The 14,445-nt window shown below is 45.9% G+C and overlaps 1 protein-coding gene across 1 annotated transcript in view; it reads right to left on the minus strand.

Annotated features, from left to right (window-relative positions):
• The window catches only part of AK7 (adenylate kinase 7), a 78,248-nt gene that overhangs the window by 23,129 nt on the left and 40,674 nt on the right, over window positions 1-14,445 (minus strand). The window contains exons 7-12 of the mRNA XM_076003740.1: window positions 12,555-12,643; window positions 8,529-8,619; window positions 7,165-7,242; window positions 6,575-6,724; window positions 4,074-4,202; window positions 3,302-3,434 (exon numbers count right to left, since the gene is read on the minus strand). Coding sequence (XP_075859855.1) covers window positions 3,302-3,434; window positions 4,074-4,202; window positions 6,575-6,724; window positions 7,165-7,242; window positions 8,529-8,619; window positions 12,555-12,643 — 670 coding nt within the window. The remainder of the gene's footprint in view (window positions 1-3,301; window positions 3,435-4,073; window positions 4,203-6,574; window positions 6,725-7,164; window positions 7,243-8,528; window positions 8,620-12,554; window positions 12,644-14,445) is intronic.

A 14,445-nucleotide genomic window follows, 5' to 3' on the forward strand; every position in this document is an offset into this window, starting at 1 on the left:
ATTGACCCAAACCGGAGCCTCATCATCCCCCCACTCTATTTTTCTGTTCATACTTCCTTGTTTCTGTATGATTATAAAACCAGCAGAAAATCTAAGTAAAGTAGACCTTGACAACCATTTGCTTGGTCTCGTTCCTTTCTCTCGCCCATCTCTTTCAGGCATGGTCCCCCTCGCCCCCCCCCCAGAGTAACAAAAGGGGACCCCCCCACGGGTTGGGACAGGAAACTAGGCCCCAACCGTGGTGGAGATGAGCAGCTGAGAAGAGGACCACCTTGAGGAACAAAGAGTAGGGAGCCAGAACACCAGGATGGCCACGGAGACAGGCACCAGCTGTGCCCCCAAGGCATGCCGTGGAGTTTACAGCGGGGATTCGCAACGGTAAAATCTGAAGAACCCATGGAGGTGCAACCCAGGAAGGAAGAGCAAGCAGGAGCACGCCACCGGTCATCCAACGCCAGCCTGCATCTGAGCAGGTGCCTCTGTCCTTCTCTCCTAATCCCCGCTTCTCCAGCCTGACCCTGGGGGACCAGAAACAGCCACCAGCCGGAGAGGAAGAGGAAGGAGGAGGAAAGAAAGCAAACATGGTCGAGAGGATGGCAGAGGGAGAAACTCTGGGTTGGGTAAGACTCCAAAGTATTGTCATAAACTAGAATAACCAATCTGATGGAAGATCTCAACAGTCTAGGTATAAAAACGAAGTGGGTTTATCTTTCTAATGACCGCTACAAGTGGTTTCTTACCAAGTAGCAAGCTCCCTGAGAGACACTACAGTTCAAAACCCAGCTTGGGCTGGGTGCAGTGGTTCACGCCTGTAATCCTAGCACTCTGAGAGGCCAAGGCAGGAAGATTGCTCAAGGTCAGGAGTTCGAAACCAGCCTGGGCAAGAGCAAGACCCCGTCTCTACTATAAATAGAAAGAAATTAATTGGCCAACTAAAAATATATAGAGAAAAAAATTAACCGGGCATGGTGGCACATGTCTGTGGTCTCAGCTGCTCAGGAAGTTGAGGCAGCAGGATTGCTTGAGCCCAGGAGTTTGAGGTTGCTGTGAGTTAGACTGATGCCACAGTACTCTAGCCCGGACAACAGAATGGGACTTGTCTCAAAAAAAAAAACAACCAGTTTGTACTATGGTCAACTGTAAGTTATGGTATACTTTAAAATAGCTAAAAATGTAATTGGAATATGTTCCTAACACAAAGAAATGATAAATGGTTGAGGTGATGGATACTCCAATTACCCTGATTTGGTTATTACACATTGTATGCCTGTATCAAAACATCACATGTACCCTATAAATATATAAACTATTATGTACCCATAATAATTAAAAATACAAAATTGAAAAATAACACCCAATTTGTTATTATTTGATTGGAATGGACTTCTTCAGCCATGAATAAACAATGGGTCTACTCACTTACTATCTCCCATCCAAGTACAAACCAGGCCCGACCCTACTTAGCTTCTGAGATGAGATGAGATGAGATCAGGAGTGTTCAGGCTGGTATGGCCATAGACTGCTCACTTAATATCTAAGAGTAGCAATGGGACCATCCTGAAATGCTATCCAAGGGCTTGGAATGAATGAATACAGACCTTGAGTTTAAAGGGACACCTTAATGTGATTAGTTTGTTCAACAAAGTGGTTACAATTAATTACCAAGTGAGTAAGAATACTTTTCCATTTATTTATTTATTTTTTGAGACAGAGTCTCACTTTGTCGCCCAGGCTAGAGTGAGTGCCATGGCGTCAGGCTAGCTCACAGCAACCTCAATCTCCTGGGCTCAAGCGATCCTCCTGCCTCAGCCTCCCAAGTAGCTGGGACTACAGGCGTGCGCCACCATGCCCGGCTAATTTTTTCTATATATATTAGTTGGCCAATTAATTTCTTTCTATTTTTAGTAGAGACGGGGGTCTCGCTCTTGCTCAAGCTGGTTTCGAACTCCTGACCTTAAGCAATCCGCCCGCCTCAGCCTCCCAGAGTGCTAGGATTACAGGCGTCAGCGACCTCGCCCGGCCTTTTCCATTTATTTATATTTCTTCCTGTATGAATGACTGATCCAATGTTACACATCCATTTTTTCCTTTTAAGGATTTAATGATTTTCTTATCAATTTACCCGAGTATTTCATATACTAAGGATATTAACTTTATCATATTGGTGGCAAGTATCTTTTTTCTTGGTTTGTCCTTTATGTTTTTTTTTTTTTTTGAGACAGAGTCTCGCTTTGTTGCCCAGGCTAGAGTGAGTGCCGTGGCGTCAGCCTAGCTCACAGCAACCTCAATCTCCTGGGCTCAAGCGATCCTGCTGCCTCAGCTTCCCAAGTAGCTGGGGCTACAGGCATGCGCCACCATGCCTGGCTAATTTTTTTCTATATATATATTTTAGTTCGCCAATTAATTTCTTTCTATTTTTAGTAGAGACGGGGTCTCGCTCTTGCTTAGGCTGGTTTCAAACTCCTGACCTTGAGCAATCTGCCCGCCTTGGCCTCCCAGAGTGCTAGGATTACAGGAGTGAGTGTCCTTTATGTTTTAATGAATAATGTTTGATGCTTATAAAATACTTATGAACACACCTTTTGATTATTTTTAGCTTAGGAAGTTCTTTCCTATTCTACCATCCGAGAGAGTCACCAAAATGTTAACAAGATTTTTTTTTCCTGGGGGGGGAGTGAGACTATGAATGAAATTTCTTTGTTTTTGTCATAATTTCCATACTTGCTTTTATTTATTTATTTATTTATTTTATTTTTTATTTATTTTTTTTTTTTGAGACAGAGTCTCGCTTTGTTGCCCAGGCTAGAATGAGTGCCATGGCATCAGCCTAGCTCACAGCAACCTCAATCTCCTGGCTTCAAGCGATCCTCCTGCGTCAGCCTCCCAAGTAGCTGGGACTACAGGCATGCGCCACCATGCCCGGCCAATTTTTTGTATATATATTTTTAGCTGGTCAGTTAATTTCTTTCTACTTTTAGTAGAGACGGGGTCTCGCTCAGGCTGGTTTTGAACTCCCAATCTAGAGCAATCTGCCCGCCTCGGCCTCCCAGAGTGCTAGGATTACAGGTGTGAGCCACCACGCCCGGCCCATACTTGCTTTTAATAGCAAACAAGTAGTCTTTTACAAGCAGATTAAAAAAATAGCCACTGTTCAAAAATGTCGGCACACAGGAGTTGAAGGTTACAGTGAGCTATGATCATGCACTCCAGCCTGGGCGACAGAGCAAGACCTTATCTCTAAAAAAAAAAAATTTTTTTTTAAAAATGGAAAAAGGTCAGCTCCAGGCTGTGTGTGTGTTACCTGCATTCTGTTCCATGCTTTCCTTGATGCCGTCTAGGAGCTCCTGAGCATCTTCCACGTTCTCCTCCTCTTCTTCCTCTTCCCCTTCTTCTTCTTCTCCGTCTGTTGTATCCTTAGGTGCAACGATCGCCTCCTACAGGCCACAGGGATATGCCCAATGCCAGCCGTCATGCACAAGTTTGGGGGATGGGTGTGTGTACACAAAGACGGATGACAGACTCAGGTGTCCCTTCCTGTGTTTTTAGGGGGATAATATATTTCTATGCTCGTGCCAGAACTGCTTAAGAAGCTACACTTTTCTAAGGTGTCACTAATACGTTGTATCTTGAAGGAAACATATTTGGTAGAAATCGAGAGTTTTACTAATCATGTATGGAAACATGCACCTCAGTATTCGCCATTCTCAATAAAATTATAAAAAGCAGTTCATAAATGAACAACTGATAATACCCTAAGAAACACACTGCAGGGATTAAAAAAAAAAAAAAAAAAAAAACCTGAAAATATTCCAGTCAACAGAGGAGTTGACTCGAGAGCTAGGCTGCACTTTGGGCAACAGCTGGAGGTAGACTCAATTTCGGGATGCTTCCCCCTCACAGAGGAAGCCCTGCGGGGGGCTGTGTTTTCATAACTGGGGCCAATAGGAAAACCCAATTAAAATAACACACCTGTTCATTTATCGTCATGTAGAATTAGTTACTGGTTTGTTATACGACTAAGGAAAGCATTTCTGAAATATAAAACTTCCCAATAAAGTAGTTAAAAGTGTTACCAGTTTTGCTATGGCTTCGGAAATGACATCCTTGAGTTTGATGTGATGCAGCTTGTAGTGCTTGGCCAGTTCTGCAGCGATACTGGATTTCCCCACAGCGGGAGGACCGAGAATGCAGATCTTGATGGGCTGGAAGAGAATAGGGAACATATAGCGAGCTCTGAATGATCTGTAGCCAGACAAGAGTGTTTTTTATTTCAGGAATGTGTCTTTTTTAAAGTCTGTGGACCCTGCAGGCTAGCTGTCGCTCCTCTGCTGAGAGTTCAGAGTCACTGTTCCTCTTCTGCCTCCACGGTGGCTGCCCCAGCATCCCCAAACAGCCTGCTGCCTAGTTGGATAGTTCACATTCTGGTTCATGGTCATTCTTCAGTAGGTAAAACCTGGGCCTGGGAGGGGGATACAATGTGCTCAGGAGCACCTCAAATCACTAACGCATAGCCGGGTGTGGTGGTGCACACCCTTAGTCCCAGATACTCGGGAGGCTGACGCGGGAGAATTGCTTTAGCCCAGGAGATGGAGGTTGCTGTGAGCTAGGCTGACGCCACGGCACTCACTCTAGCCTGGGCAACAGAGTGAGACTCTGTCTGTTTCAAAAAAAGAAAGAAAAAGAAAATGCCAGGCGCGGTGGCTCACGCCTGTAATCCTAGCACTCTGGGAGGCCGAGGCGGGCGGATTGCTCGACGTCAGGAGTTCGAAACCAGCCTGAGCAAGAGCGAGACCCCGTCTCTACTATAAATAGAAAGAAATTAATTGGCCAACTAATATGTAGAGAGAAAATTGGCTGGGCATGGTGGCGCATGCCTGTAGTCCCAGCTACTCGGGAGGCTGAGGCAGCAGGATCGCTTGAGCCCAAGAGTTTGAGGTTGCTGTGAGCTGGGCTGATGCCACGGCACTCACTCTAGCCTGGGCAACAAAGTGAGACTCTGTCTCAAAAAAAAAAAAAAAAAAAAAAAAGAAAAAGAAAAAGAAAAAAATTAAAAATTACTGAAGAATAAGTGCTCAGGCATCACAGGCTACCAGTTTCACAAGGCAGTGTACAATACAGTGTATTGTGCTAGCCTTGTAAAGATAACAAAGAAACAGAAGAATTTCTGGTCCAGTGTATAAGGGGCGTAACTTACTGTCCGAACAACATTGTTTCAGGATTGAACTTGTAACACAGATTATTCTGATTTTTTTAAATATATACTCATTTCTGGCCATGATGGTGGCTCATGCTCATAATTCTAGCACTCTGGGAGGCCAAGGCGGGGGGATCACTTGAGGTCAGGAGTTCCAAACCGGCCTGAGCAGAAAGCAAGACCCCGTCTCTTCTAAAAGCAGAAAAAATTAGCCAGGCATGGTGGTGGGGCTACTCAAGAGGCTGAGGCAGGAGGATCGCTTGATCACTTGAGCCCAGGAGTTTGAGGTTGCTGTGAGCTAGGCTGATGCCACAGCACTCTAGCCCAGGCAACAGAGTGAGATTCGGTTTCAAAAAGAAAAAAAAAAAAAAAAAGATATATATATATATATATACACATACACACACACACACACACTCATGTTTTTTAAAAAAACACCATTTCATTTGCTGAAAAACTTGCTTGAATGCCAAAGAAGCTCTGTGGCAGTCTTAACCAGCGAGCAAATGTTTATTTCTAACAGAAATCAAAATATCAGTAACAAATAGTCATTTCTTTCAAAATGGTCCAAACAGCTGTGAATCTGAGGCCTGGAATTTTGCAAGGCAAATCTTAAAACTATGCCCGTGGAAAGGATTCCACTGGCAGGGCGTGCACATGCTTAGAGACCGCATCGTTTCACCCGAGGACTGGCTTATTACTGTTGCAGCCATCTGACAGACACGGACACCAAGGCTGCCCAGAGATCAGCCGGCACCCAGGGGACAACTCTGACAGTCACTCTTTTTTATTTTTTTGAGACAGAGTCTTGGTTTGTTGCCCAGGCTAGAGTGAGTGCCGTGGCGTCAGCCTAGCTCACAGCAACCTCAAACTCCTGGGCTCAAGCAATCCTCCTGCCTCAGCCTCCCGAGTAGCTGGGACTACAGGCATGCGCCACCATGCCCAGCCAATGTTTTCTATATATATTAGTTGGCCAATTAATTTCTTTCTATTTATAGTAGAGATGGGGGTCTCACTCAGGCTGGCTTCGAACTCCTGACTTCGACCAATCTGCCCGCCTCGGCCTCCCAGAGTGCTAGGATTACAGGCGTGAGCCACCGTGCCCGACCTGACAGTCACTCTTGAGCTTACTGTCATGGTCAATTTGCACAACAGTTAATATCTATGTTCACTTTAAAATTTCTAATATTCAGTTGACCCGTATTGATTTAACATGCATGCAAATTGTTAGACCAGGATACATTTGTCAAATTTGAAAAACAACTTGAGATTAGAAATCTGGACTTTCGGAAAAGGAAATTTTTCATTGGCATAATTACACTGAAGTTTTCATTTACTTTGCTTACTTCAGAAGTTTAAACAGGAAATGGCTATAGTTACCAATAATCCTCTGCTGTGCTTGTACTCTCTGAGGATATTGTTGATGTTTTCCACAAATCCTGTTTGGGCACTCCATCGAATATTAAAATTCTCCTTCACAAAGAGCGCTTCCATTCTTAAGTTGACCAGTAAATGGTCAAGGCTATCTTGCTAAAAGATAGAGGAAGATTAGAGACTTGTCTGTTTCGTTTCACTCTGACAGTTGTACCAGACCAAAATCACTACAGCTATTAAAGGAAAATGATATACATTCACTAAATATGAAAGTCAATTAACCCAGCATTAAGTATTTACAGAGCACTTATTGTGATACTACAATTTGACCTTCAGAAAGAGGCCACAGAAAACAATGCCCGGTGTTTGCATAGTACTTTACATGTCAAACAGCTTTCAAGTACATTTTCTGACCAGGACCTCTGAGAGTGAGAGTTTTTTTCAGAAAAGAAAACTGCAGAGAAGGGTAGGCTGCCTTAGAGTACATGGTACAGTAGGAGCTGAAGCCAGGCTTGGAAGCCAAACCCCTCAAGGATCAATATTACTTAGTAAATCAGTTAAATAACATCCACAACAAAAACCTCTTATCTACTGACCGTTAATTCCTTGGTTAGGGAAGCATTTTCTCTAGGTAATTTCTGGATTTTCCCAGGGCCGGTACTTTTACTGATGCACTGTTAGGGGGAAACAGAAATATCCTTGGGTTTGCCTGTAAGGTTTCATTTTATATAAATTGTATATAAATTTCAAATGAATGTGAACACAACTAAATACAAAAGAAAAAAAAAAAAACCCACCATTAGTGTCAGGTAGTGGAGATGGAGATGAGTATGGCCCAGGCTCTGCCTCCAGGAGCTCCCAGTTTGAAAAGGGAGACAGAAGTACACCTGGATAATCACCATGTGGAATGTTTACAGCTCAGCACAGGAGATTCTGTGCTATGGTCTGAATGTTTGTGTCCTCTCCCCCCCCCAAATTCATATGTTGAGATCCTCGCCTTCTGGGTGATGGACTTAGAAGGTGGGGCCTTTGGGAAGCGACTGGGTCGTAAGGGTAGAACACTCATGGATGGGATTAGGGCCCTTTTGAAGGAGACCCCAGGGAGCTCCTTTGCCCCCTCCACCGTGTGAGGACACAGTGACAAGGTCCTCACCAGGCACTGGATCTGCCTTGACCTTGGACTTTCCAGCCTCCAGGACTCCAATAACTGTTGTTTTTAAGCTGCTCAGTTTATGGCATTTGTTATAGCAGTTCAGACAGATGGAGACACACTGGGAGTACGGAAGAGAGGCACCTGGCTGTGCCGAAGGTGGGAAGGAGGCCGGGAGGGCGCAGAGGAAGGTGTCTGGGTTGAACCTTAAGGGTGAGTAGGGAGTGGCCGGGGGAAGGACAGGAGAAGGCTGCACTAGCAGGGCTGGCTGGGCTACACCGTGGCTGCTCCAGTCATAGTGGCCTAGGCGGGAAGAGGTAGGCCTTGCAGATCCAGAGTTCCTGGAAGTGGCCAGCAGGTCTGGTGAACCTGGCTGACCGTGTCAATAGTCTGGGGTGAGTGTCCATTGACACACGTTAGTATTCGGTGTGTCATTGGTGTGCGTCCGAGGTACAATGATCCCCAGCTTCTCAAGCTGAGCCCTACGGTGGTGGCCTTTCTTTTTTCTCTCTGTGCATTTAGAAGAGAAAGTCTATTTTGGTAGTAATTTCTCAAAGTATATACTGCAAAGGCAGATATCACGTTTGGACTTTAAGGACATTCTATTAATATTTTAGGGGTCCCAGTCTTGTTAGCCCAACTGATTCCAATGATAAGGAAAAAAAAAACCCCGTCTATGAGTTGGAGGGTGCATCAGCCACCTGAGACCCCCACCCCAAAATGTTACAGCAAGTGTTACACCATAACTGCACTTTAGGGGGTAAAACCATTTAAGATATGTCGTTGAAGCCTGGGAGGAAGCCACTGTACCTTGACTATGTCTTCCAGGGTCTGAACAGACTCGTCCACACCAACCAGGTAGTGAATCTTCGGCACGTGGTCGATCACGTTTTGTATCACCCTGCAGACCAACAGGTAAAATGCTCACCAGAGGCTGGGCGCAGTGGCTCACGCCTGTAATCCTAGCACTTTGGGAGGCTGGGGGGGGGGATCGCTCCAGGTCAGGAGTTCGAAACCAGCCTGAGCAAGAGTGAGATCCCGTCTCTACTATAAATACAAAGAAATTAATTTGGCCAACTAGTATATATAGAAAAAATTAGCCTGGCACTGTGGTGCATGCCTGTAGTCCCAGCTACTCGGGAGGCTGAGGCAGAAGGATCGCTTGAGCTCAGGAGTTTGAGGTTGCTGTGAGCTAGGCTGATGCCACAGCACTCTAGTCCGGGCAACAGATTGAGTCTCTGTCTCAAAAAAAAATGCTCACCAGAAGGAAAAAGCAAAAGAGATGTAGTGAACCACCCCATGGGGCAGGCACAGTGTTTGGTGCTTTAATAAGTTATCTTGGCCGGGCGTGGTGGCTCACGCCTGTAATCCCAGCACTCTGGGAGGCCGAGGCAGGCGGATCACTCAAGGTCAGGAGTTCGAAACCAGCCTGTGCAAGGGCGAGACCTCGTCTTTACTATAAATAGAAAGAAATTAATTGGCCAACTAATATATATAGAAAAAAAATATTAGCCGGGCATTGTGGTGCATGTCTGTAGTCCCAGCTACTCGGGAGGCTGATGCAGTAGGACTGCTTGAGCCCAGGAGTTTGAGGTTGTTGTGAACTAGGCTGATGCCACGGCATTCACTGTAGCTTGGGTAACAAAGCTAGACTCTGTCTCAAATAATAATAATAATAATTATTATTATTATTATTATTATAAGTTATCTCGCATAATTTCCAGCAATGTCAGGGTTGGGATTATAACCTGCACTCCATAGATGAGGAAGATGTGAGAAAAGTAAGTGACATTTCTCTGGCTGAAGAGCTAGTGGGAAAGTCAGAGAGCCAGCGTTTGAAGTCAGACCCACCTGGCTCCGGATGCTGGCCTCCTTCTAGCAACCTGCACTTCCTGGCAACAAGAGGACCTGCCCCTGAGAGGACTGCCGGGGGAAAACCTGCCCACCCTGTGGCTCTTCTGCCTACCCCGTGGCTTTTTTGAGTCTCAAAACAATGGTCTACGGTAGGTGTTTTACAAAGTAAGACACAGTTTCAGACAATCTGTGGCTCTTCTAAGGAAGTCACGTAGCTTTTGGGCTAACACTTGCTAACACTTCCGAGTGGTCACCTCTGTGCCAGCACTGTGCTAATTCCCACTGAACTCCCACAATAACCCGATCATGCAGATACTGTTACTACGCCCCTCTTACAAATGAGAAAAGACACAGCAAGGTTAAGTAACCTTCCCAAATTCACACAGCTGGTGAGAGGCAGAGCAGGGATTGGAACACAAATTAAAGAATTTTGGAGAGAAACAATAGTGAATAGAAGCCTAGCATGGTCACCTTATCAATTCTACCTCCATTTTAGCTCCCTTTTCAGTAAAACAAAGACAAATCAAATGCAAACTCCTAAATGGCCATCTCACATTTATATTAATTTCTCAGAACACGTTAGCTGTGCATATCATATTTGACCTCAAGGAAAAAAAATGCTACTTAAAGGGGTCTGTCAAAAGACAAAATTACAACAAATTTAAAGATGTCGACTGGCTTTATTTGTGATTCTAGAACGGCGACACTTCATTCCATAAAATAGAATGAGTGCTCCAATGAGTTGAGCAGAGGGGATTGGTTTCATAGGCAGAAAGGGCTGAAGAAAGCAAAAGCGAAGAACAAAAAGCAAATTGATCATTGCAAAGTTCCTTTCCTTGTAAAGCAGGGGCAGGGAGAACGATAGAAAGATGACTGGCTGGTTAACATCAAGTTACTGTAGTTTACTTTTTGTTGTGAGGAGTAAAACACAGGGACCTTCATGATCCTGCCTACTGATGACGGAAACGGGCCTGTCTGGGCAATTGGCTACAGCTCTTGAGTTCTCAAATGGTCAGATGACAACTAAGTTTTGGTTTGCTGACTAGAACTGTAGCATGGGTGACTCCGCTTTGATGTCCAGTCTTGCCTGTTGGGGCCTCGTACAGGAGCTTGGTCCAAAGCAACGGCCTCCTGTAATTTTTGTTTAACAGGCCCTGAGTCCTTCAGTAATGGGAGAAATTTCACCCTCTAATTTATCTGTTTGGAAGTAAGACATTAAGGACTAAGGCTAAGGCCAGGAGCAGTGGCTCACACTTGTAATCCTAGCACTCTGAGAAGCCGAGGTGGGCAGATAGGTCAAGGTCAGGAGTTCAAAACCAGCCTGTGCAAGAGCGAGACCCTGTCTCTACTAAAAGTAGAAAGAAATTAATTGGCCAAGTAAAAAAAAAAAAAAAAAAAAAAAAGGACTAAGGACATCGTTTTAATAATCTAAAAGGCATTTTTACATCTTTGAAACCTGGAAATGTAATAACGTAAAATCTCTGCAAAAAAGGACACATTTCGGCCCCTCCAGGCCCAGGGTGAATGTTGGCTTGAGCAGATCTAGGTTTTGCATCATCTAAAGTTTATACAATTTCGAGGAAAATTATGCAATCTTTTAAATAATAAAAATTACATTCTGGGCCTTGGAAGGGACCCCCACAGGTTTGTAGCTATGATGTTTAAGCTTCCTTCATTTCCAGTAGACCTGTATATTCATGTGACATTGAGACGGATTTTCCGGTGGCCAGTGGGTGAGGGGAAGAGTGGGAACCGGGGAACCAGGGCCTCAGGGAAGCGCAGAAACTGCTCCCTTCCTGGGCGTCAACCACAGGGCGACAGAATGAAGTCCCCGGAACCTGAAATGTGGAGATGAGGAGACAGAACAGGGACCTCTCTTAGGGGCCTGCTGTCCCTCTCTTCCCCCCACCAGATGAAGGAAAATCTTGAGTCCCTCCACGGGACATTCCAGGCCCAGCAAAGTAAATGAACCAGCTGATAAGCAAGAGGACAGTAACCAGAGTCTCCCAAGCAAGCCATGGTCACAGGGTGTTTTGGTTCCCAACCTAAAAGATAACAGCTTAACATATTTGCTCTTGAGTTGTTTTTCAGAGCCACCCCCCTGACCAGAAAACTACTACCACATGGGCCTCAGATAAGGCAGAGGGAGGACTGAACTATGGCTGTTCTAAATATCTTCCTGGGGGCCTGGGGAGAGTCACACCCAGGGGTGCTCTGCGTTCGGCCGGCAGCCTCTGCTTTCCTGAGGTGCGCCCCTGCTTTTAAAACCCTTCTTGGGAGCTATCAGGGAGCCCAGGTCTTGAGCAGTCGCTGCTGCTCGTTCTCCTCTCTCCACACCAGGCAATAAACGTCTCTTTCTGCCGTGTCAACAGTGTCTGGCTCTACTGCACGGGGGTGGGTGGACCCCCGTTCAGTTAGGTGACACTGACGAACCACAGACACAGTGAACCAGCTCGTTGACCCAGTGTCTAAGTCGGGGTCTTCAGAGAAGGAGAAAAGTCTCTGGACCTGTCTGGACACCGGGTTTAGCTGCTCTGTGTGCCTAAAAAAATATGTGTCAACTTTATCTACAATTGTCAAAAAAGCGTCAAGTTTAGAGTTTGCCTTCTGACTTCTGGAGTTTAAGTCTTTGGGCTGGACTTAACCACTCTTATGTGGGACAAAGGAATAAAAACTATGTCCCCAGAATGCACGTATCAAATTCATTCTTTGCTAAAGTCGGAGGGCGCTGCTATTCTGCTGACAAAGTTTCTAAGAGAGGAACATGGACCTGTCAGCAGAAGCGTGGTGCTTTTAGATGGTCGGCACTGTTTCATCAGATGCAAAACGGAGAGGACAGTACCTTCCGTGCAGGGCTGCTGTGAAGCACCAACAGGAGAACACGGGTCAGGGTCTGAGAGCTTGGCAAGTGCTCAGGTAAGTGGTAGCCCACAAGCACGTTCATCAATTCTAAGCAGGTCACATCTTTGGGACAATGCTTACCCTGCGAGATCGTGAACATGAATTGCTGGAATTACATTTGTTCCATCTCCAAAAACTGGTAATGCAGGCATATCACCCAACCAAGCCATCTAAAAGAAAGAAAAACAAAAGCATTTCCCCCCCAGTTATATGTCTACAGCTATTACATTAATAGCTCGCACACAAGTCCACAGCCAGAGGTATCCAACAGACATATATCTACCTGCTCAAGTAACTCCCTCTAGGAGATGTTTTTGTGAATCAGTCCTGAGGAGATTTAGGATCAAATTCTATCAAGAGAAATAAAGTGTAACCTCGGGACTGAAATGCTTTCTGAGAAATCTATAGTCTCCCCAGTTGTATTTAGTAGTCATCTATGTGTCAGCTACATAGAGAAGGAAGGCCTTCATATGCATGATGTCTTTAATTCTCACAAAAAGAGAATGAAGTTAACTGGTGGGGGTGAGGAGGGGGATAATGACCGTCAGTTCATAGATGAAGTGTTTAGTGGATAAAACATCTGGCAGGAGCTTACACTTGCAGGGAGGCCGGGACTTGCATGGGAGCCTCAATATTCAGAGTCCAGATCCTCGTCTTTTCCTCTCATTAAGTATTTTGGTAACCAAATACAGACACTGAGTACTGTTTAAGTGTCACATGTTAGATTATTTTAAATTGCTGTTAAGAGCAGAAAGAGGTGGCTGGGCGCGGTGGCTCACGCCTGTAATCCTAGCACTCTGGGAGGCCGAGGCGGGCGGATTGCTCGAGGTCAGGAGTTTAAGACCAGCCTGAGCAAGAGCGAGACCCCCGTCTCTTATAAAAAAAGAAAAAGAAAAGAAAGATCAGAGTGGAGGAGGTAGGAGTGGGATTCACAGCAGACCACGGTGTCTTGAAAGATGCTTTGGACTTTGGGGAACCGTTGAAGGTTTACACCCAGTGAAGACCCACCACGCCCGGCCTCCTTCTCGTTCATCCTCTTACCTCCGGGGCACCCTTCTTCACCTCCTTCCCTGATTCTGTCTCATCTCCCGGTGACCTCCAATATTGGAGTGTCCCAAGACTCAGTCCTCAGACCCCTTCTTTCTCCATGTTCATTCACCCGAGGATGTCATCCAACCCCATGGATTCAAATACCAGCCACGTGCCGACAGCTCCCAACGTTTTCTCTCCAGTGCTGATCTCCCCGTGACTTCCAAGCTCTGTGTCCAACAGCCTGCTCCGCATCCACACTGGGATAGCAGTCACCCCCACCTGACATGCCCTGAACTTCCCACCACACACCACCTTGGCCTGCTCCTTCCCGGTCCTCCTCATCCCAGTACGCGGCAGTGCCGTACTTCCAGCTGCTTAGACCCAAATCCTTGAAGTTACCTTTTACTTTCTTTCTGTCACCCTTACAGTCAAGCTTTGTCTTTGTTTTTTTTTTTTTTTGAGACAGAGTCTCGCTCTGTTGCCTGGGCTAGAGTGCCGTGGCGTCAGCCTAGCTCACAGCAACCTCAAACTCCTGGGCTCAAGCGATCCTCCTGCCTCAGCCTCCCAGGTAGCTGGGACTACAGGCATGCGCCACCATGCCCGGCTAATTTTTTCTATGTATTTTTAGTTGTCCTGCTAATTTCTATTTTTAGTAGAGACGGGGTCTCGCTCTTGCTCAGGATGGTCTCCAACTCCTGACCGTGAGCGATCCTCCCGCCTCGGCCTCCCAGAGTGCTAGGATTACAGGCGTGAGCCACCGCGCCTGGCCACAGCCAAGCTTTGAACAATCCCATCGTCTCTCCCTTCAGAATATACCCCAAATCTGAATAATTTTCAGCATTTCCCCACTTCTACCCATGTCTTAGGAGCTACCCTCCTGACTAGTCTCTCTGCTTCGTGCTCCTGCCCTTGCCCTGTGCAGTGTGACCTCAACACGGCA

The sequence above is a fragment of the Microcebus murinus genome, chromosome 6 (genome assembly GCF_040939455.1).
Source record: "Microcebus murinus isolate Inina chromosome 6, M.murinus_Inina_mat1.0, whole genome shotgun sequence".
NCBI lineage: Eukaryota > Metazoa > Chordata > Mammalia > Primates > Cheirogaleidae > Microcebus > Microcebus murinus.